Source organism: Macrotis lagotis, chromosome 4, assembly GCF_037893015.1.
Source record: "Macrotis lagotis isolate mMagLag1 chromosome 4, bilby.v1.9.chrom.fasta, whole genome shotgun sequence".
Taxonomy (NCBI): Eukaryota; Metazoa; Chordata; class Mammalia; order Peramelemorphia; family Peramelidae; genus Macrotis; species Macrotis lagotis.
In genome coordinates, this window is record NC_133661.1 from 267,961,732 (window position 1) to 267,984,148 (window position 22,417).

The 22,417-nt window shown below is 33.7% G+C and overlaps 1 protein-coding gene across 4 annotated transcripts in view; it reads left to right on the forward strand.

The window, feature by feature from the left end:
• SYNE2 (spectrin repeat containing nuclear envelope protein 2) overlaps positions 1-22,417 on the forward strand; it is a 414,448-nt gene that overhangs the window by 293,873 nt on the left and 98,158 nt on the right. For all 4 annotated transcript variants that reach the window (XM_074235980.1, XM_074235979.1, XM_074235982.1 and 1 more), the window contains exons 74-86: positions 1,287-1,422; positions 2,486-2,617; positions 4,295-4,447; positions 4,558-4,767; positions 5,563-5,664; positions 5,947-6,066; positions 7,734-7,934; positions 8,647-8,820; positions 12,692-12,823; positions 14,162-14,358; positions 19,343-19,475; positions 21,651-21,833; positions 22,247-22,393. In XM_074235980.1, coding sequence (XP_074092081.1) covers positions 1,287-1,422; positions 2,486-2,617; positions 4,295-4,447; positions 4,558-4,767; positions 5,563-5,664; positions 5,947-6,066; positions 7,734-7,934; positions 8,647-8,820; positions 12,692-12,823; positions 14,162-14,358; positions 19,343-19,475; positions 21,651-21,833; positions 22,247-22,393 — 2,020 coding nt within the window. The remainder of the gene's footprint in view (positions 1-1,286; positions 1,423-2,485; positions 2,618-4,294; positions 4,448-4,557; positions 4,768-5,562; positions 5,665-5,946; positions 6,067-7,733; positions 7,935-8,646; positions 8,821-12,691; positions 12,824-14,161; positions 14,359-19,342; positions 19,476-21,650; positions 21,834-22,246; positions 22,394-22,417) is intronic.

Below are 22,417 nucleotides of genomic sequence, written 5' to 3' on the forward strand. Positions count from 1 at the left end.
CACCTTAGACACTTAATAATTACTTAGCTGTGTGAACTTGGGCAAGTTACTTATCCCCATTGCCTTGCAAAAAAAAATTGACTAATATGAAAATATGTTTAGCATGACTGTAAGTATATAACCTATGTCAATTGCTTGCCTTCTTTTTTTTGTTTTTTTAGGTTTTTTGCAAGGCAAATGGGGTTAAGTGGGTTGCCCAAGGCCACACAGCTAGTTAATTATTAAGTGTCTGAGACCGAATTTGAACCCAGGTACGCCTGGCTCCAGGGCCGGTGCTTTATCCACTACGCCACCTAGCTGCCCCAATTGCTTGCCTTCTTAATGGGGAGGAGTAGGAGGGAGAGAATCTGAATTCAAAATCTTTTAAAATTGAATATTAAAAATTACTTTTACATGTAATTGAAAAAATAAAATATTTATATATGTACACACATATATGTGTATATGTATGTGTGAGAGAAAATTTCAAACCCTCTGACTCAGAGTCTAGCCTTCTTTCCTCAACAGGCCATGTTGAGAGATTTCTGCTCAATAGAAGGTGAAAAAAATGTAACTGCTAATAATTAGGACTATTCAAAAATAGAATCAACTATCCTAGGAGTAGTGAATTCCATGCTATTAGAAATATTTGAAAAAAAGCTGAGCAGGTTTTAGATAGACTTCATTATTTAAATAGGAAATGAGGTAAATTGGATGCTCCTGAGGACAAAGATTGATTTTTTTTCTTTGTACTCTTAAGATACAACAATTTCATATTTTATTGTATTATAAGAATCTGAAGATGTTGTGGTAGTGATTATTGATCCTACCATCAAAAATACACTGATTAAAATAAGTATGGTTTGATTTGTGGAATACATGATATTTTAAAAATATGAATAGACCAGTAATGCACCGTGTAGATATATTGGTAAAATGAGAATAATACCTGTATTCTTTATCTCACAGAATTTATATGAAGAAAGTGTTATGCAAATCTGAAAGTGCTATATCAGTTATTATTGCAGCATTTTAGTATAATATTAGCAGATAGTAAGTAGACAGTGAATTTTTTAAATTAAAAATATGCATAAGTTTAATCTATCTTAAAGTAGATGAAGCACAAAATAAACTATCATTGTTGAACATCAACTTGTATTGAGATTGGAATAGTTTGTGTTAACAAAAGCACCTTGGGTTTTCTTTAGATATTTCTTTGAGCAAAATGACTTCTAAAAGAATGTACCATATAACATAATGCTTTACATGTCAGTTGTTTTTCCTACCTTTTGCCTTTTTTTCCAAAGCCCTGGAGCATCTCACTCTACATATGGGTCCACCAAGTCATTTCTACCATCTCAGGAGCAAAGTGAAGACAAATGGAAATATTTGCTTCAGGAGTTATTAAAGGAGAAGCTGCCTCCACCTCAACCTGTGGATCAGGTCAGTCTGAACCCCAAGCACAATGCAGCTCTTATCAAGATCTGGGTGCTTCTTTTCCAAAGCTAGTTATTTCTTGAAAAAAAAAGTTAGTGAATAGTATATAGTTGAATGGGAACTGTTTAAAACCATCCAATTTAAATGAAAATCTTGTCAAGGAATTTATTTGTGTCCTAGAACTCACTTCCACTGTATCTATTTTTGACTTAAGTATTTGACAATGTTATTCACTCCCATTATAATTAATATAATGGAAATCAAAGGTCTTGATGAAATTTTAAATGTCCAAATGGTTCTTGTGCCCTGTCAATTCTTTACCAAATGTAGCTCTTTTAAATAAAGAAAGGAATAGCTGATTGGTTGGCCAAACTAGAAGGCCACATCCACAGACTGCTTTACTTACTTCTGAAGCTCTTCTAGTGCTCTTAATCTAGTTTCCTATGGGCATTGCAAGTTCCTTTTATCTTGACTTTCTCTGGCAGTCTCTGTTGGAATCTATTCAAACTGATATTCTTTCTCACCAAACTGATATTCTACTTGAACCAGATTTGTGACTTAATCTCCCCACATTATAGGAAGCCCTCATTCCCAGGACATTCCTTAGACTGATAAAATCACAGAAAAATACCAAATCCCTTTTAAACCCCTTGCAAAAAAAAGGGTAGATTCTGATGACAGAAGTGATCTCATTTTTGTTACTTATCTTTTAGTCCCAGTGCCTTGAATAATTCTTTGTACATCCTAAGTACTCCTTTTCTGTCAGTAAGACTCATCGCCATCTTAAAATCTTAAAGAGACCTAGAATAAAGCCTAATCATAACTACTTAAGCATGTTCTAAAATGTGTATGGCAAGTGTCTTCAAATCTACATTGTTCTTATCTAGATAATAAGATTGTCTAAAAAACAATCCTTTGTTGTTCAAAATTAATATTTTACTCTTAATTTTTAAAAAATTAGCTATTATATAATAACAATGATTAGGAAGGATTATAGTCATTATGCTATAATGCTTCTAACTATATATGAATATATTTACATATATATGTGTACCATGTTCCTTTGAAGATTGCTGCAAATGTGAATTTTCTCCCAATGGTGCCTGTACATAATATTAGATCTCCAACAGTTGAAGAATTGAAAACTTATACTTCTCAAGTTGAGGACTTAAGCCAAGAAGCAAATGTTCTTCACATACAGGTAAAAATCTGCATGATAGGCATTCATAATGTATAGAGTGACTAGGTGATACAGTAGAGAAAGTACTGGGTCTGGTATCAGGAAGACCTGAATTCAAATCTGACTTCAGATACTTAACTAGTTGTGTGACTTGGACAAATCATTTATCTCTGTTTACCATTTCCTGATCTGTAAATTGAGTTGGAGAAGGAAATGGCAAACCATTCAAGCCAAGAAAAACTCAAAAATGGACCATGAAGAGTCAGATACAATTGAAAAATGACTAAACAATATATATTCACAAAATTAGACATGAAATAGAATGCTATGACTATTAAGTAAATATTGCTTCTTTCACATGGCGTGAAAAGTGAAGCATTGGTAGGATAATAGGAGATTGGGGTGTAAAGGGAGAAAAGTGACTGGAAACTCCCACAGTTGATGATAAAAATAATTTGAGGAATTTATATACCAATATACAATCAGTAGATAAGACTGCTCCCTCATTAATATATATATATATATATATATATATATATATATATATATATATACAAACCCATACAAGTTATTCTTTTATGAATTCTTTGGCTCATCAGGTTTTCATTTGATCTCACCTATATAAAAACATGTGCATGTTGTTGGGTAAATACACAGTTAATTTACAACATGTCTTACATCAACTTATAATTAATTCTTAGAATTAACTTGAGAAAGGTAGGTGACATAGTATAGAGCACCAGGCCTGGAGTCAGGAAGATTTGAGTTCATATCTGGACTCAGATACTTAATAGTTTTTGTGACCCTGTGCAAATTACTTAATTCTGTGTGCTTCAGCTTCCCCCTTTGTAAAATGTGGATAATATTAGCAAGCTTATTCACAGGATCAAAGGAGATAATATTAGTAAAGTTCTTGACACGTTGTTGATGCTTTGTAAATACTAGCTATTATTATTGCTGTTATAATTATTGTTTCTTTCTCTTTTTTAAAAAAGTTTTTACAAGGCAGTGGGGTTAAGTGACTTGCCCAAGATCACCCAGCTAGGTAATTATTATGTGTCTGAGATTGGATTTGAACTCAGGTCCTCCTGACTCCAGGACTGGTGCTCTATCCACTGTGCCACCTAGCTGCCGCCTATAATTATTATTTCAGCTAGTGACTTAGTGAAAGTCCAGAAGACCTTATTTAAGTTCTAGCTCGATACACACAGCCTTTGTGACTGTAGACAAGTCACCTAATCTTTCAGTACCCTAGCAACTCTCTAAGACTATAACTTAAGAAAAAGATGCCAACCTTTATTGGCAGAGGACGTTTACCCTTCCTAAACCATTGAAACCACAGGTCCAGAACTGATCTCTAGTCACTATCTTGTTGTTTAGTTGTTTTCAGTCATGTCTGATTCTTTGAGATTTTCTTGGCAAAGATACTGGAGAAATTTGCCATTTCCTTCTCCAGCTCATTTTACAGATGAGGAAACTGAAGCAAATGAGGTTAAGTGACTTGCCCAGGATCATAAACTAGAAAATGATGGAGAGTGGACTTGAACTCAGGTCTTCCTGACTCCTCGTCAAGCTCTCTATCTAGTGTGTCACCTAACTATCCCACTTAACCACTATCTAATGTTTACTTCCTTAAACTTTCCTCAGATTTAAAACATACAAAAAATGTTTACTTTCTTTTTTTCCCTCTTGATTCAGGAAAACCTGACAAGTGAATCCTCCCTAAGTCTAGATAGAAAAATATTTGATCTCCTTCTGAGTATCAGTCAATGTTTGAGCATTGTTGAAGAGATGCTGCAGATCTCTGGCCTCTCTAGAGAGGATACTGCTGTCCAGCATGCCCACTATGAGGTTAGTCTTTTCTCCATCCTACATGTGGTTTTCATCATTGGCTTTGCTCAGTTTGGTGTTTTTGTATGCAGACACCCATCAGCATTCCTTCTTTCTTCTCCACCTTATAGATGCTGTCTCTAGAATTGAGAAAACTTCACTCAGCTATAACTAACAAAAAGGATGATCTTTTGAAACTGATAAGTCACCCTGGGAAGAGCTCCAGTGTATTCTTTGAGTGCTTTAATAACCTCCAAACACGACTTGAGCAAACTCAGGCTGCAGCTTTTTCCAGAAGTCAATCTATGAAATCTGGCATAGAAAATAATAGTGATTATCAGGTACTATTCAATCAATCATTCAGCAAACATTTTATTAAGGATTTAATAAAAAAAAAAAAAGGCACTGGACCAGGTACCTAGGGAGATACAAATTTTGGAGAAGATTCAAGCCCCAATTCCAAATAGTTTATAGTCTTGTAGGAGGATAAAGCAAAAATATAACTATAATCCAGCTATGCCATGATAAGTACAAGTGAGGTAAAAAATATTGTATGAGATTCAAGGAGAAAGGTCATTACCAAAAAAGAGATAAAGAAAGGCTTTTTGAAATAGGTGACTTTTGAGTCACATTTGGGCTATATGGAACAGATAGGAGTTTAGCAAGCAAAATGCAGAGTTGAGGGCATTCTAGATATTAAGAACAGTGTAATCAAAGGCAACAGACATGGGAAAAAAGAACATGGTTGGGAGCTTAAAGGGGGTGAAGAGGAGCAATAGAAAATATAGGAAATGAAATTATTTCAGTTTGGCAATGGATGTTTTACATCACATTATATCCCCCCCCTTTGAATTTGAGCTAATGAACCTTTTCTAAGTTATAGTTATTAAATAGGATGTGGTGTTACCAAGAGAGAGAACAATTTCCTTCTGTGAAAGTCTTGAAAATAGATTTAAATGAGAGAGTCTTTGACAGGGGCAGAGGTTTGGTGAAATGATATAATTCAGTTTTGTTCCATTTCAACTATTCTATAATTTTTATATACATATGCATATATATATGCACACACACACATAATATCACTATTACCCATAGGTTAATTTATTGTTTCCTCCTAATGCCTTCTTCTCCTGCAGAGTCAAGTAAGGGAGTTGTATGACCAACTAATTGAGAAAAAGTCTTCAGTACAGCATTCCTTGAATGAAATTAGTAGTCAAAGTATTGTTGAACAACTCCAGGTAACTAAATAAAAGTTTAATTAAGCTATCCTAACCCTGCACCTATGTTTTAGTCACTGAGTCCATATTGATTTAAATTCAACTCTCAGAAAAAAATGCTTCAATATTCTTTGCATGACTACACATGTATAACCAATGTCAAATTGGTTTCAATGGGAGGAGAGAAGAGGGAGAGAATTTGGAAGTTAAAATTTGAAAAAAATGTTAAAATTGTTTTACATATAACTGTGGAAAAATAAAATATTAAATTTAAACTCAAAAATATTGTTTTCTTTCTATTAGAAAGCAGATTTATATGCTATAAAACTTCAAGATTATGAAGTCCAGGTAGCAAAACTGAGAGATGAAGGGGAAAGACTTTACTTGCCTTATGTTTTAATACAAGAAGTGTACAAACTGGAGGTAAGTATTCTAAGAAAAAAGCATACACTGGTTAAACTTTTACTTTTGTCTCTAATTCCTTATCACACTTTACTCATCCATTCAAAACTTTCTCTCCTTCTCTCACACCCTATTTACTCTGCCTCTCCCACACTTCTCTATAGCATACTTACCTCCCCTTGTCCCCATCAAGCCTTCAATCTGTCTTTCGTTTTTTTCTCCTTTCCTTCATTATTCAAGTTCTAAAAATAGTGAACTATTGTTGCTGTCTCTACTTCATTTCCAATCTTAAACCTCCTAGAGTTTATCTTCTGTCCCTGCCTGTCATTTTCCTGGAATTGCTCTCCAAAGTCACCATTGCCCTCTTTAAAGTTTTCATTTTTTCCTAATCATAAAAAGAGTAGCATTTCCTCATTCCATATGATCAGAATGTAGATATGAAATATGCATAGGTAGGAATTGACACTAGACTGAACGGGAGTGGTTATGAAAAAGAGAAGAGTTGGAAATTTCTGTGTATAAAATCATTCTATACATACATCTATTTATCAATTCTTTCTCTGGATGTGGATAGCATCTTCTGTCATATGTCCTTTGTAATTAATTTGGGTATTTCTAATGGTCAAAATGACTTATTCACTCAAATTTTCTCTTAAAATGATGGAGAAAAAATATTATTAAACTGGGTTTTAATTTCTTCATTTGTAAACTAAGGTAATAAGAAGAATTGAGCACTTAAACTCCCGTTCAACTCTATAAATTTTTATCCCACTTTAAACCATGTCATTGGGTTCTGAATCCTGTCTTTTCAAAGACCTGCAGTCTGAACTTGTGGGTTAAAAATATTTTGATAACAGTATTTCAGTATGATTGGTTTCCTTTTTAACACTATGTCTTTTATTTCATGCATTTAAAAAATTTTGAGAATTATCATTTTTACCTGTCTTTCCAAGGGTTTCATCACACACACACACACACACACACACACACACACACACACAATTAATGAGCTCCTTGTTTAGCTTGACCCCAAAAGAGTTCCCTCTATCTACCCTTTTGGATCATTGGGCCAAGCTCTATTCCTGATTCTGTCTGAGCTTGTTAATTGCTGTTAATGGTCAATACGAGTGGATCAGCTATTATTCTCCTAATCATATTCTATATTCCAGTCTCTATGGTGATTTTCCATGCCTAGATATTTTCCCTTCCATGTCTCTTCCAGTGCCTGGTATTCAGAAAATATTTAATAAATATTGTTTGATAGAGTATTAAAATCCTTCTTTTCCTTCAACTCTAGTTTGTTTCCTCCTCCATTAAACCTTACCTATCCTTCTAGTGAAAAGCAATTTCTTCCTCCTCAAATTTTTGATGACATTTTGTCTGGATCTCTACACTTAATGCATTTTACCTTGTATATTACTTATTAATGCATAGATATTTTCCACAAAAACCTTAACTCCAATAGATTTTAATTTTTTTGAGGGCAGACACTATCATTTTTCATCCTTATATCTCTAGTAATTAAGCAGCCCGTGCTTAATGCACATAATAGGTATTTAATAAATATTTTTGAACTGAATGAGAATTTGTAGTTAAAAGCTATTACATTGACTCTTAGTGGTTTCACCATATTGTGTCTTCAAAAAATTTAATTAAAAAGGTTGAAAACATTTGATTTATCTTTTTAGGATGTCCTTGATGACATGTGGGGACTTCTAAGAGCCAAACATGCTGAACTCAACAGCCCTTTCATCAGTGAAAGTCAACAGGAAGGATTGCTTAAAGGATTGACAGAACTAGTGAATACTGGAAAAGAAAAGCTTGATCAGGGTCAACAATGGCAAGCCAAAAGTAAAGCTTCTTTACAAGCTCAGCTACAAAACCACAAGGTAAGACTGTAAATAATTCTAACCAGATCTCTTTATCCAGTATGAATTAGTAATTGGTTTTTTAAAAATGAAAGTTTATTTTTTTGATCTGAATCTATAACAGAGTATCAGTTTTCCTATTTATAAAGAAGCATACGTTTTATTGGTGTTAGGAACTTGTACTGAAATTCTCTTCTGTAAGTCTTGACATGAATTTGGACCAATTCATTCCTCTCCATATCTTGAAAATAAGCAGGTCTATTATCACCTCCACTATCACAAATATCTTTTTAAGATCAGTTTTATGGACATTTAGAAGAGAGTTCTCTGTAAGACAGCCATGCTCAGTATTTGCAATTGAAGTTCAGAGATTTAGTGCCCTCCAGTCAGATTACATTTTGGTTATTACTTTGATGACATATGGCACTGTGCTTCTAAGTCTTAGGAATACAATGACAGCCAATGATGTACATGCTGCTCACAAAGACCTTATAATCCAATTGAGAGGAAATTCCTCCATACAAGTGATAATGTTGTAAGAGATTGAGGTAAATGCAAAAAAGAAGCATAGACAAAGTGCTATTAAAAACTAGGAGGGGTAGAGCTTACTTTTAGATGAGAGATGGGGTTGAAAACTATAAGGGCCCTCTTCATCAAAATGGAAACTGTAGTTATATTTGGTTGAAATAATAAACTTTAAATATTAAAAAACAAAACACTTTGCTTTTCACAGATTTTTTTCCAGAAGCTTGTTGCTAGTGTCTTTCTGATTCAAGAGTACTTTAAAAAAGCACAGCCTTCTTTATTACAAAATAAAGAGAAATTTTGTGCAGATAAAGTCAAAGAAGTAAAATTATTGGAGCAACAAGCTTTTCAGCATGGCTCAAAACTGGAGAATTTGTTGCAGGTATGATAATAAATAAGGACGAATGAATAATAAAGCTAATTTGAACTTATCTCCAAAATCCTTTTGAAACCATTAATAATGTTGCCGATTTTCTATGCACACAAACACAGATAGTGTGAATGTTGAATATTAAAGACATGGTAATGAGAAAATGAGGCAATGAGCCTTGGAGTCAATCAGTGCTATTTTCTGACACATACTATGTCCCTTTGGACAATTTACTTATTCTCTCTCAGGACTCTAAATATCTCTCTAAGGTTAAATGTTGCGGAGAAAGTATTAGACTGCATTGTTAGCAGGAGTTTCCCCATTATAGTTTCATCTAACAATGAAATCATAGGCCTATAAAAAATGAAAAATTACTCTATTAATTTTCCAAATTCTGAGCCTGGAATAACCAATTTTATATTACTTATTCTTAGTCATAAGAAAAAAAAAACTAATTTATCAAAATTCAATGATATGGGGTGGCTAGGTGGTGCGGTGGATAGAGCACCGGCCCTGGAGTCAGGTGTACCTGAGTTCAAATCCGGTCTCAGATACTTAATAATTATCTAGCTGTGTGGCCTTTGGCAAGCCACTTAACCCCATTGCCTTGAAAAAAATGATAAAAATTAAGAAAGAATAAGGAATCATAATCTAAAATTATGTGCCTATTTAGTGGGGATATCTTGTTCACATTTTCACTATTCCTTAGTTGTTTTTTTTTTATTTTCAAATTGGAAATGAGGTATACCATCTTACTTCTGAGTTTGTTCTTAAAATAAACAAAATGAAGTATTTCAGTTTTATTGTGGGTCATATTTTAAGAGCATAGTTCTTATATTTATGCCAAATCATATTTCAGTTTCCTGAAAACTGAAACATTAGGAAAGAGGGTTTAATTACAAATTAGTTATTAGTACATACTACCATATATGAATATGGTACATATTCATACAGTACTACATGCAGAGTTACTGTCAAGGTTCAATGATTTTTTTGTTTGTGGCAGAATTTAGCAATACAGATCATAGCCTATTTACAACTTCATAGGTAAGTCTTAGAAAATTGCTTAAGGCTCAGAGACATGAAATGTCACTCTCTTCAACTAGCTAGTGTCAGGGGCAAGATTTGAATCCAGGTCTTCCTAATTCTAGAGGATAGTAGTTAAAGCACTAACCCTGGAGTCAGGGAGACCTAATTTCAAATGTGACCTCAGATACTTAACTAGCTGTGTGACCCTGGCAAGTCACTTAAGTTCTAATGATTTCAGGTTACTTATCTGTAAAATGAGCTACAGAAGGAATTGGCAAACCATTCCAATATCTTTGCCAAGAAAACCTCAAATAACATCACAAAGATTCATACATGACTAAAATAACTGAACAACTTTCTAATTTTCAATCTAGTAATCATTATGCTTCTTTTATTTGAACTTTGCATAAGATATCCTTTACAATTCTGAGAAATTTCTTGCTGAGGATAGTCTCTCTGTTATATGCTCATTTAATCTATTCTTACTTTTTTCCCCCATTTCTAAATGACTATAACCTCAAATTGTATTCTTGTCTTAGTATACAAAGTACATGTCACTGCATGACTATTAAAATATAATCAGTTTTATTTTTGAGGTCTTGTTCTCCATATTCAGAGCTTCTGATTCTCTCCTGAAAGTTTATTAATGATATAAAGGCATAAAGTTTCTGAGTAAAGTTTTTTTTTTTAGCATACAGATAGAATAACTGGAGTGCTTTCATTTTTTTTTTTAACATATATTGACCTACCTTGGAGAATCTTGTCATATGGTTTATTGAAATCTACTGTATTTCTTCTGCAAGTAATGTGAACAAAAAAATAGGGTTTTTTTCTTTTTACTTGTGATCATTTTGACTATTGCAAAGATGACTGTCTCTTACTATTTGCAGCAGATGACAAAGCAACACCATTGTTTTTTTAACATTCAACAAGTATCTACTTCTCTGAGAAAAATCTGTAAGATACTTAACCACAACTTTCATAGACCTTCTAGTTTCATTTATAACAATGATAATATCTATGTGAGTCAACTCTCCAACAACTTCGTCAATTTGTTGGTCATAGGACAAAGATTTAATACTTAGAATACTAACAGTTAAATCTAAGTTAACAGATAATCTAAAATTTATATAATTCTTAGCACCTTCTGCTATCTACTATTCTACCATCATTAGGATGGAGTTAGAAGAACATCACATGAAACTAAAGATCCTTGAGAAATTTTCTGTGTTTCATGGGTAGCCATGACCAGAGAATTTATCAACTAGTAACCAGCTTATTATTTACCAACTTTTGCACTTATCTAGGCTGGTTTAGGTCTTCCAGTTTTATTGAACCAGCCAAAACCTGAATTCTTCTTCAATTGTCTTTAAAATAGTAGGGCCATTTCCATGCTGTAAGGATACATTTCTTGTGTTCCAGGAACTATGGTAGGCAGTGAGAACTCAAAGTCTAGAAATAGTACTTCCTCTCAAGGAACCTGCAGTCTGGAGGAACTAGCATAATTGAAGATTTTGTTTTACATCCTAGAAGTAAGAGGTCACCACTGGAGCTTTCTGAGCAGGGGAATAACATAGTTTGACCTATATTTTAAACCTTTTAGCAAAATATATTAGAGAGGGAACAAACGAGTTAGGGAGCTCAATTGGAGGGGACTGTAAAAATGTATGAAAGAGGTGATAAATGCTTGACCTGGAATGTTGACTGCATAAGTAGGAAAAGGGGGCTAGATATAATAAATTAATGAAAGCATGTATATTAGTGCTTAAAAAATGAATATACACAAATTTTCTTCTAGGCTATGTCACAGTTCTTGCAAAATTCATTTTCAACTTATGCCATCTGTATTTCTTGTGTTCTGCAATAAAAATTTATGTTGCAAACCCACTTGTAGCAAATTTATAAGATCCTTAGCAACCAAAACACTATTAAATTATATTCCATGAACTGGATATATTAAATCAAAAAAGTGAAAGAAAATATTATAGATAGATTTTCTTTAATAAGACAGGTAGAAATAGAAAAGTAATTGCACTTAGAACATTCTGCTACTCAGGATATCTCATTTTCTAAGCACTCCAGTTAGTCTATCAAATTAGGATCTCTTACCATTCAATGAAATGAAAGAAAGATCTACTAAGAGAATTAATGAATTGGCCTTTTTTAATATTAAATTTGTGACACATCCGTTGAAATTCAACCTCCTGTGTATGATTCATTGCAATCATGGAGTGTAAACTTCACTATTTCTCTAGATGTTCTTCTGAAGCTCAGCAACTTGTCATTCCACCCTTCAAACCAAACCTTCATTTTGAGGAAAGAATACATTGTAGGGAAACAATAGTCAGAATGTCAATTGACCAGTCACAATGAAAATTTAATTGAGAAGCAATAGAAAAAAGTGACATAGCATACTTTATTGAGTAGTTGAAAATATCAGCTATTAAAAGTATCCTTCCATTCTCCTAAATATGATGAGCTTGAAATTTGTATATCTCTAAAGTGAGTTCAAAAGTTTCTTCATATCTTAATGCAAGGGTGGATTCTAATGGCATGACTTTACTTTGGTAATATCATTTTCTGCACAATAAAACAGGTAAAACCAACATGGGGGTTTAAACTTGTTTTGTTTTAGGTTTCATTTTTTAAATAATTCAGATTTAAGAGCAATCAAATTATCTCCATTAAAAATAAAATATTTATAGGAAATTAAAAGCAAAGCATTTGTATGGTAATTCAATGTATGTTGACTTGTTTGATCTTTTTTTAAATTTTTATTCTAAAATTGATTTTCTTATCTGATAACATTCTAAGCAGAGACTATAACTGATTTTGACTTTCTTTGATTCTCTAGGAATGGAAAGAATTTGAGGTAAACTATGAATCCCTTGAAAAGGATTTGGAAATTCTTGGATCTTCCCTACCTTCCACAAGTTTAGTGGAAGAGACAGAGGAAAGATTAATGGAAAGAATTTCATTTTATCAGGTAATTTTCTGCTTATATTTTCAAAAAGCAAGATTATCCTCTCGTTTTTGCAAAGTCCTTTTAAAGATTGTTTAGAATTTAGTAGGACACCATTTATACCTTGAATAATTAGTGACCAAGATTTAGATCTATTAAATTGAAGATCATATCATGCATTCAGAACATATAAATATCCATTGTCACACCATTCTAGATTTCACTTTCCTGATAAATAAAACAAGGAGACTGGTGTCAAATATCTCTTAAAATTTATTTCAGTTATAAATCTCATAGTGAAATCCTCCTTTTCTCTAACCCTCCCTAAGATCTTTCCAGGTTCCCTTTATCCCAGCCACTTGTATCTTCCCCTATTTATTCCCCCCCCCCAAATCATTCACACTCTAATATTCATTCAATCCCTATCTACTGGTCCCTTCCTTGTTGCCTGTAAATATATAAAAAATCTCCTTTATCTCTAAAAAGAAACAAACAAAACCAACCTTCACCACCCCATTATATTCTCAAGTTATTTTTTTGCCTATATGATATGTGTCCTCCTTTCCAAGCCAAACTCTTGGAAAAGAGAGACTATAGTCATGTCTCTATTTCCTCTCCTCTCAATTACTTCTCAATCCTTTTGCGGTCTGACTTCAGCAGATGTTATTATTTATGATAGGTATGAGAGCTGAGCTACTGATTTCATTGATGTAAATATAGGAAACTCCAAGATAAGGAAGCTCTCTTTGTCAGTGAAGGTTGATGCCCTCTCAGCAACTTATTTAGCCAGTTGTCTAAAGGAGTGAAAGGTTAAGTGATTTAAGCAGAGTCAAACAGCTAATATGAATCAAACAGGTCTTGAACAATCTGAGGTCTTCCAGATTCCAAGGCATCTCTCTCTATTACTTTGTGTGTCCTTTTTACCTATGTTAAAGAAAGAAAATCATATTCTAGTTGTGAATTTTCAAAGCATATGCTCTCAGTCATATTTTCCCATTGAGCAAAAGTGATTTTCTTTTTTCTCTCTCCTCATCTATCCAAATCCTCTCTCTCTTTCCAAGGTCTAGCACAATCATCTCTTTCATGAAGTTTTCATGAAACTCCTATAGACTTTACTAATCATGCTCTTTCACTGAATTACCACAATACTTAGAAGGAGCATAGTACAAAACAGTTATGAATAGCACAACATCTTGCTTTGTCTGCTATTTTCTGTGTGCTACTATAATCTATTGCTCTTAGCTGGGTGAAAAGAAAGAAGAGAATTTATTCTTCTGTATCCCCACAGTGCTGAGAGCTTAGTATCTGCTCAATAAATGGTCATAAATTGGTTTATTGATCCTATAACCTTATTTTTCTTAGCAAATCAAAAGGAATATAGATGAAAAGCAAAACAAACTTTACCAGACCATGAATGAAGGAAAATACCTAGTGACTGCTGTGAGTTGTCCTGAATTGGAAAGCCAGATTGCAAAGCTGGAAGAACAATGGTTGGCTTTAAACAAAAAAGTCGACCACGAACTACACAGACTTCAAACTCTTCTCAAGCATCTGGTCAGGTATGCTTTCTTAAATCTTTAGCAATTTCAAAAAATATTTGGGCTAAAGTAATCCCAAAAATTCTGCCATCCCCAAATTTCTCTCTCTGTCTTAATTTTTAATATATTTTCTTTGGCATCATAGAGTAATCATGGTAAAAACTTCTGTATTCTCAAAAGTTGATTATGATTGTTTTGTCACTTGTATGGAGGTGCCAGTAACTTCAATTATAAGAAAATTCTCTAATTTAATGGGAATTTGAGGAATCTAATCAACAAAGAAGCATTATGGGGGGGGAACAAAGCTATCATATACCTCTCAAAGCTGTGAGTCATGGGGTTAAACCAAGATCTAGGAGACTGTTACTTTCTAGACATCAAGAATACTTTTGATCTAGTGTTATATGGTGTACATGTGCTATGAAATATTATCTTTGATGACTATCATTTTACTCTTAATCTCTGTTGAGATAAAGTTGGTTAGGTTGGGTCCAAAATGTAATATCCCTATCCACCTTTGCCACTTGACTCAAAATGAGAGCACAGCCTTGGGATAAGACTTCATGAGCTTTCTGTATAGGCCAATCAGATGAATTCTTTTCTATAAAGTTCTGTTGGTCAGTTGACATATGGTTTCCATGGCACTTGAGCTGTAGAAAATCAGTATTTTCCTTCTAAGAATAACCCTAGGGAGTCCTTTGAAACATACTTTTCTCTGTTTCAAGAGATACCTAGTTTTTCACTAAATTGTTCATGTCTATAGACTTAGCTATATCCAAGAAAAAATTATGTCTCAATCTGCACACTGAGTCTGTCATCTTTCTGGCCGAAAGTTTGAATCATCATGTCTCTGGAATTGTGATTGTTATTTAACTGATTAGAGTTTTAAATTCTTTCAAAATCATTTGTCTTTGCATTGTTGTTATTACACAAATTGTTCTAGTTCTACTCATTTCATTCTGTATCAGTTCATATGAGTCTTCCCAGGTTTCTTTAAAATCATTCCCTTTATTATTTTTCATAGAACAATAGTATTCCATTAATTTCAAATATATTAACAGTAAACCTAATTTTAGTACTCTATCAGTTCAGGCTTAATATTGGGTTGAAATGAGGCAATCAAATAGCACTGAACAAAAAAAAGTGACCAAAAAAAAAAGGTCTACTTTGTCCTACACAGTTAGGATATGCAAGAAGGATATAGTGGTACTTACTTTCTCAGAATAATGCAGCACATTTTATCTTCACATGGAAACAAATAAGTCTATTCAGCAGAGCAGGGAATGGTGATTCATATGTTTCCCCAAAGCCAGAGGGTCCCCAACTTCATGTGGATTTTATACCCTTTGTTAACCAGAAATCTGCATCAAGGGAAGTAGCAGTCAATTCCTAGGTTCACTTTTATTTCCTTTTAGGGAAAACATCCCAATTGAAGGGAAACTGGGGATCCTTAGTCCTATCAGAGTACATCAAAATTTGTTCATGAATCCTCCAGTTGATAGTCACCCCTTTAGTTTCCAGCTTTCTGCGACCACAAAAAGATTTAAACAATTCTGTACATATAAGTCCATTTTCTTTATTTGATCTTATTGGTATATAGTCTAATAGGGATATTACTGAAGCAGAAGGTGCATATATACACACACAGATGAGTAAAAATTTTCCAGAAGGATTGAACCAATTCAGAGCTCCACCAACAGTGCATTAATGTGTCTGTTTTCCCACATCCCTTCTGATATTTTTCATCTTAATCTTTTATAAATTTTGCCATTCTCATGAGTATGATATGAAATCTCAAAGTTACTTTTCTTGTATTTCTCTGTTACTGATTTGAATAATTTTTATATGACTACTGATAATCTAGATTTCTACCTTAGATAACTACCTGTTCATATCCTTTGATTATTAGTGATAGCTTTTATTTTTATAAATTTGAATTTTTTTTTATACCTCAGCTCCATTCATAGGAATTTGCAGTAAAGATTTTTTCTATTGTTTTCCCCTTTTAATTTTAGCTGCATTGATTTAGTTTTCATTAAATCTTTTTAAACATTTTGTGTGACCAAGACTATCCATTTTTGCCTTCTGTGACCCTCTATACTTTGTTTGGCCATGAACTTTCTATTACTTCATTTCCTTTAAAGCAGCAGACTAAACTGTGAGGCTTGTAAGGCTTGAATGGATATGTATGATGGTCTTTGTCTTTATTATGAAGAACTTAACTTCCTCCTTCCCCAAAGTGTTTACATTTATTCCCAGGAACAGATACATACACACAAACACACTGTCACACACACACACACACACACACACACACACACACACACACACACACACATACACACACACAGACTTAGAAAGCCCAAGATGGATTTTTTTTCATGGGAGTCTAGAATTTTCTACATGAAATGGGAGCACCTGTAGTATATGGAATCATTTCATAAGAAAAACAAATAAATTCAAGATTATGTTAAGTACTCACCACTTTCCCACTTGCCTCATCTTGTAAACATTCATATATTTCAGTTACAAGAGCCCTTTCTCAAAATTCTCTTAAAACATACCTCACATGGGAATCCTTTCTATATCCCTCTCATAACTGCCTTGCAAAATGACTATCAATTCATTTGAATGACTGATAATATGTTTGCATAGATGAAGAAGGACCCCTCTGCTCAATCCTTTCCTATATTTACCAAAGTATACTAAAATCTTTTTAGTCAACTGTTCAAAAGATCACAATGGAATGTAAATGTTTTCATTCAAAGACCAAGGTTTTTATTGAAAACCAAAATTCTAGTATTTTCTAAATTTTGTGTAGAATTTGACCCAAAATAGCCTAATAAATAAGACTACAACCTCCCTCATCAAATAAATGAAACTAAATTAACAAATTGTATTAAATAGCATATTTATTACATCCCTCTAAATAATCAATTACCAAACCTTTATGAAATGCCTACTATAATTCCAAGCACTAATGAAGTTACAAGGAAAGGTAAAATCTATCCCCTTACTCTTGGAACTTACATTGTAATGAGAGAGAGAACACATAAATAAAAAATAAAAAAGCACATACAAAGTATATGAGGAGCAGACAAGACAGAAAGTAACCTCATAGGGGAAACTCTTACAGCTACAAGACCTGGGAAAAATTTTCTTATCATCCAGGCATGTGTCATGTTCAATTCTTTGTGACCCCACTAGTTCAGAGTTTTCTTGGCAAAGATACTGGAATTGTTTGTCATTTTCTATTCCAGTTCATTTTACAGATGAAGAAGCTAAGGCAAGTGGGGTAAATGACTGTCCCAGAGTCACATAGTTAATAAGTGCCTGAGAACAGATTTCAACTCAGAAAGATGAGTCTTCTCGGCTTTAGACCTGACACTCTTATCCACTGTGTCACCTAGCTGCCCAGATTGTATTTTTAACTGAATCTTGAAGGAAGCAAGGATTTCTAAGAGGCTAAGGTGAGGGAGAAAATTCTATGCTAGGGGAACAACCAATGCAAAGGAAGGGAGATGAGAGATAGTAAGCCATTGTGACTGGAATGCAGAGTGAATTGTACTGACTTGAAAAGTAGGAAGTAGGCAGGTAAGCCTAGTTAGGAGACCCGAGTTCAGATTTGACATCAGACTTTGCTATGTGAGCTAGTTGCTTTACCCAGTTTGCCTCAGTTTCTTCATCTGTAAAATGAATTGGAGAAGGAAATGACAAGCCATCCAAGTGTCTTTGATAAGAAAGCCCCAAATATGGTTACAAAGACTTGAACTTAACTAAAAGAACTGAACATATTTGATCTTGGAGTCACTGGAATGATTCTTTTACCTGGTCCTTCCTAGTGTATCTAGTTCCCATCTACAAACCCCTTTACCCAGCTTGGTGAGTCCACCTCCCTGCCCAAACCGTCCACCAATCTCCACCTCCCCAGGAAAAGGGACTACATGAATACTCTACCATGCCCAGCTCAGGTATATATTTTTATAACAAAACAGACAACTTTAACTTTTCAGCTACATTACATTAAAGTCTTCATAAATTTTGATGTTCTCTGTGTGTGTGTGTGTGTGTGTGTGTGTGTGTGTGTGTGTGTGTGTTTTAATTATTTTTGGCAAGACAATTGGGGTTAAGTGATGTGTCCACAAGCTAGGAAGTGTCATGTGTCTGAGGCTGGATTTGAACCCAGGGCTGGTGCTTTATCAACTGCACTAGGTGGGGAAGTTTAAATCCAGCCTCAGACCCTTGACTCTTATTAGCTCTGTGACCTTAGGCAACTCATTTAACCCTGATTGCCCTACATCCAGGACCATCTCCAGTCATCACAATTCATATCTGGCAACTTGACCTAGATGACTCTGGAGGAGAAAATGAGGCTGGTGACTTAGCACAGCATCCACTCATGCAAGTCCAATTCACTGCTTATCGAGGCATCACCTCCCTGATGTTGTGGTCTTCTTTGAAAATGAAGGACAAAGACATTAAATTACATATGAATTTTCAGTTACAAATGAGTTACCAATCTGTCTTTTCCCTAGCACTGAAATCATAGGTCTGAACCTCTCTAAAAACTTTACCTTTTGGCTCTAATTGTGATATCTATACATTCATTATTAGGAAAATGGATTTCTATTGTTTTAGGATCACTAATGATTATGCATTTCAGTGGGTACATTTTCACAGATATTTGATAAAATATAAAAAGAATGTTTTTCTTCTTATCACCTTTTTTCTTTCTTAATCCTCAAAACCAAGATAAGCTATAGAAATTAGTTATACCTCAGTCCCATCCATATTTGGAACTTAAATTTTATATAATTCAACATACTTGGGAAAAATGCCTAATAAGGGACAAGGATAGGCAGTAAAGTTATATCCCATGAAGATCGTCTTTTAAATAATGGAGATGAATATGATAGTATATAGTAGAATAAGAGGAAACTATACATGTGATTTATTATAATAATGGACCATGATCTGGCTTTTTTCCCTTTTGGTATTTTTATAGTTATAACAAGGACTCAGATGAGTTGACCAAATGGTTGGAATCTGCTCAGCAAACTCTGAATTACTGGAAAGAACAATCTCTTAATGTATCTCAAGACTTGGATAAAATTAGGAGCAACATAAATGATTTCTTTGTAAGTTATACAAGAATTTGCTTTGATATTTGAGAGACAGTTTAGAGAGTAGACCTCTGAGTCAAGAAGGACTCATCTTTGACTCATTCTGGCTGAGTTGGGCAAATCAACTAAACCTTCAGTCTCTCAGACAGCTCTTTAAATTGCATTTAATTTGCTGATCTACATATTTTTTTTTTCCTTGGAGTATCTAAGTAGCACAGTGGATAGTGCTCTAGGTCTGGAGTCAGAAATCTGAGTTCAGATTCAGTCTCAGATATTTCATAGTTGTGTGATCCTGCTTTCTCAGTTTCTCATGTGTAAAATGAGATGGAGAAGGAAACTACTCCAGTATCTCTACCAGGAGAACTTCAAATGGGGTCACAAAGAGTCTAACACAACTCAAATGACTGCATAACATCTACATACTTTTCCTTACTGAATGCTCTCTGATTGTATAAAAGCACTAACAAGGACAAAAACATTAATTTATTTGTAAAGAAAAATCACATTGACATTTTAGTATAGATATGCATATGAATCCATAGACAATGAAAATTTGTTGATTGTTGTTCAATCATGTCCAATTCTTTGTGACCCTGTAAACTATGGCATGATTGGTTCTTCTCTCTTCCACTATCTCCTGAAGTCTATCCAAGTTCATGTTCATTGCTTCCATGAAAACTTCTGAAGAATTGTTCTCACTATTGTTCAGTCATGCCAAACTCTTTGGGACCCCCATGGGTCATACTGTTAATGGAGTTTTCTTGTCAAAGTGGTTTGTTAGAGTAGTTTGCCTCTTCCATCTCCAGTGGATTAAAACAAACAGAGGTTAAGTGATGTATCCAGGGTCACACAGATAGCAAGTGTCTAATATTTGAATTCACATCTTCCTCATTGCAGGCCTAGAACTCTATCCACTTTGTCACCCAGCTGCCTCAGTGAAAACTGATTAATAGTAATTATATCTCTACACTTTAGAATTTTTTATGTTTACTTTTTTAAAATATTGTAGACAGTCTCAGTAGACTGGATATTTCTAATAGTAAAATGATATAAAAACTAGCCAGAATGTGAGCATATATTCAAATACGAGGGGGAAAGCAATATTAATGAATTAAAGATTAGTTTATTGATTTACATTGGATCAATCATTTTAAGAAATTCAAATATTCCTATTGAAAAATATCAGATTCATGCTAGAATTATTCATGAAGAAGTAAAATTCTACTTTTATAACAATTTTGACTTATATTTGCTGCATCAGTGAATTAACTGTATTTTGTTGATTCCAATTTTCCTGCAGATTCCATAGTATTTCCATTGTATAAAGAATTTATAGTAATAGCTATTAAGAGAATTTAGTTACAATTATTAACATGAATATTAAAATGTAATTTTCACCCAAACTTTTAAGACTTATGATTTTAAAATATTTTAATGATGCATCTTGAAAATTTTTCCCCCAATTATTTTCCAATACAGTCTTCATAGTACCTCCCCTTATCTAAGAAAAGTTAAATAAAACTATCCATTGAAGTTCCTTCAGTCCAATATATAGCATTTCTTATCCATGAGCCAGTTTGTCTCTTCTAACAGGAAACAAATCTATTGCAATATTAGTCATTGTATCTAATACAACTGCTATTGAATCCAATGCACCAACTGATGTAAAACTACTGTTAGTGAATGGAAAATAATTATGTTATCTGTAACCCCAGCACTTAGCACATAGTAGGAACTGAGTAAATCTAAGTTGCCTATACTTTATTGGTTTAATGCAGCTCTCAAAAATTTTCTTGTTTGTGAAGTACCTGATGTATCAGGAGTTCCTTTGTAATTGTTTTTACATGTAATTGGATAATAAAATACTTTTTTTTTAGTTTTTGCAAGGCAATGGGGTTAAGTGGCTTGCCCAAGGTCACACAACTAGATAATTATTAAGTATCTGAGGCTGGATTTGAACTCAGGTACTCCTGACACCAGGGCTGGTGCTCTATCTACTATGCCACCTAGTCACCCCATAAAATACTATTTTAATAAAGAATTTATAAAGTTTGAAAAAGTGATTTGAATGATCTGAGAAAATTAATTTTGTTTCAAAAATATTTTTGAGACTATCGACAAGTATGCTTTCAATCTTATTTTGAACATATCTCCAAGAGATTATTCAGTTGTAAAATTTGCATCTAATAGGAATTTTCAAAGGAAGTGGATGAAAAATCTTCTCTAAAGACATCTGTGATCAGCACAGGAAACCAACTTCTTCACTTAAAAGAAACTGACACTGCCACATTGAGATCTTCTTTAGCACAATTTGAGCAAAAATGGGCAACACTGATCACTCAGCTTCCAGATATCCAAGAAAAACTTCATCAGGTAAACAAATATAAATCCTGAAACTTTCAATTCTCAGCTTATAACTTCTTCAAAGTCAATTCTCTGATTCAGTGATTGGCATTATTGTTGTCTGCTTTTCTCTAATAGCACCACTGAATGTAGGTCTTAATTACCAGACACTCCTCCATTGGGATCATTCTTAGGAGAGAATTGGGGCTTTAATTACTCTGCTTCCCAGTTTACTTATGTCACTCTCATACTTTATACAGAAGGTCATTTCCATTGTTTTTTGCATTGCTTATTTCTGAGTTTGAGTGTTTAGTTTGTTTTTGTGAGTAACCTGAACAATTATAGAATGAGACCTTTTTACAAAGCAGATATCATCTTTAGTGTTGCCCTGATTCATGCTGTTAACTGGAAGTAATTAAATGGAAATCATTTTGTCCTTGCAGCTTCAAATGGAGAAATTGCCATCCTGTAAGGCAATCACCGAAATGATTAACTGGATGGATAGCATAGAACAGCAGATAGCAGATGAGGCCACTGTGGATTTACCAAGTTCTGTAATTCAAGTGAAAAATCTTCTTCAGAAGTACAAGGTAAAAAACTTTATGAAGGGATAA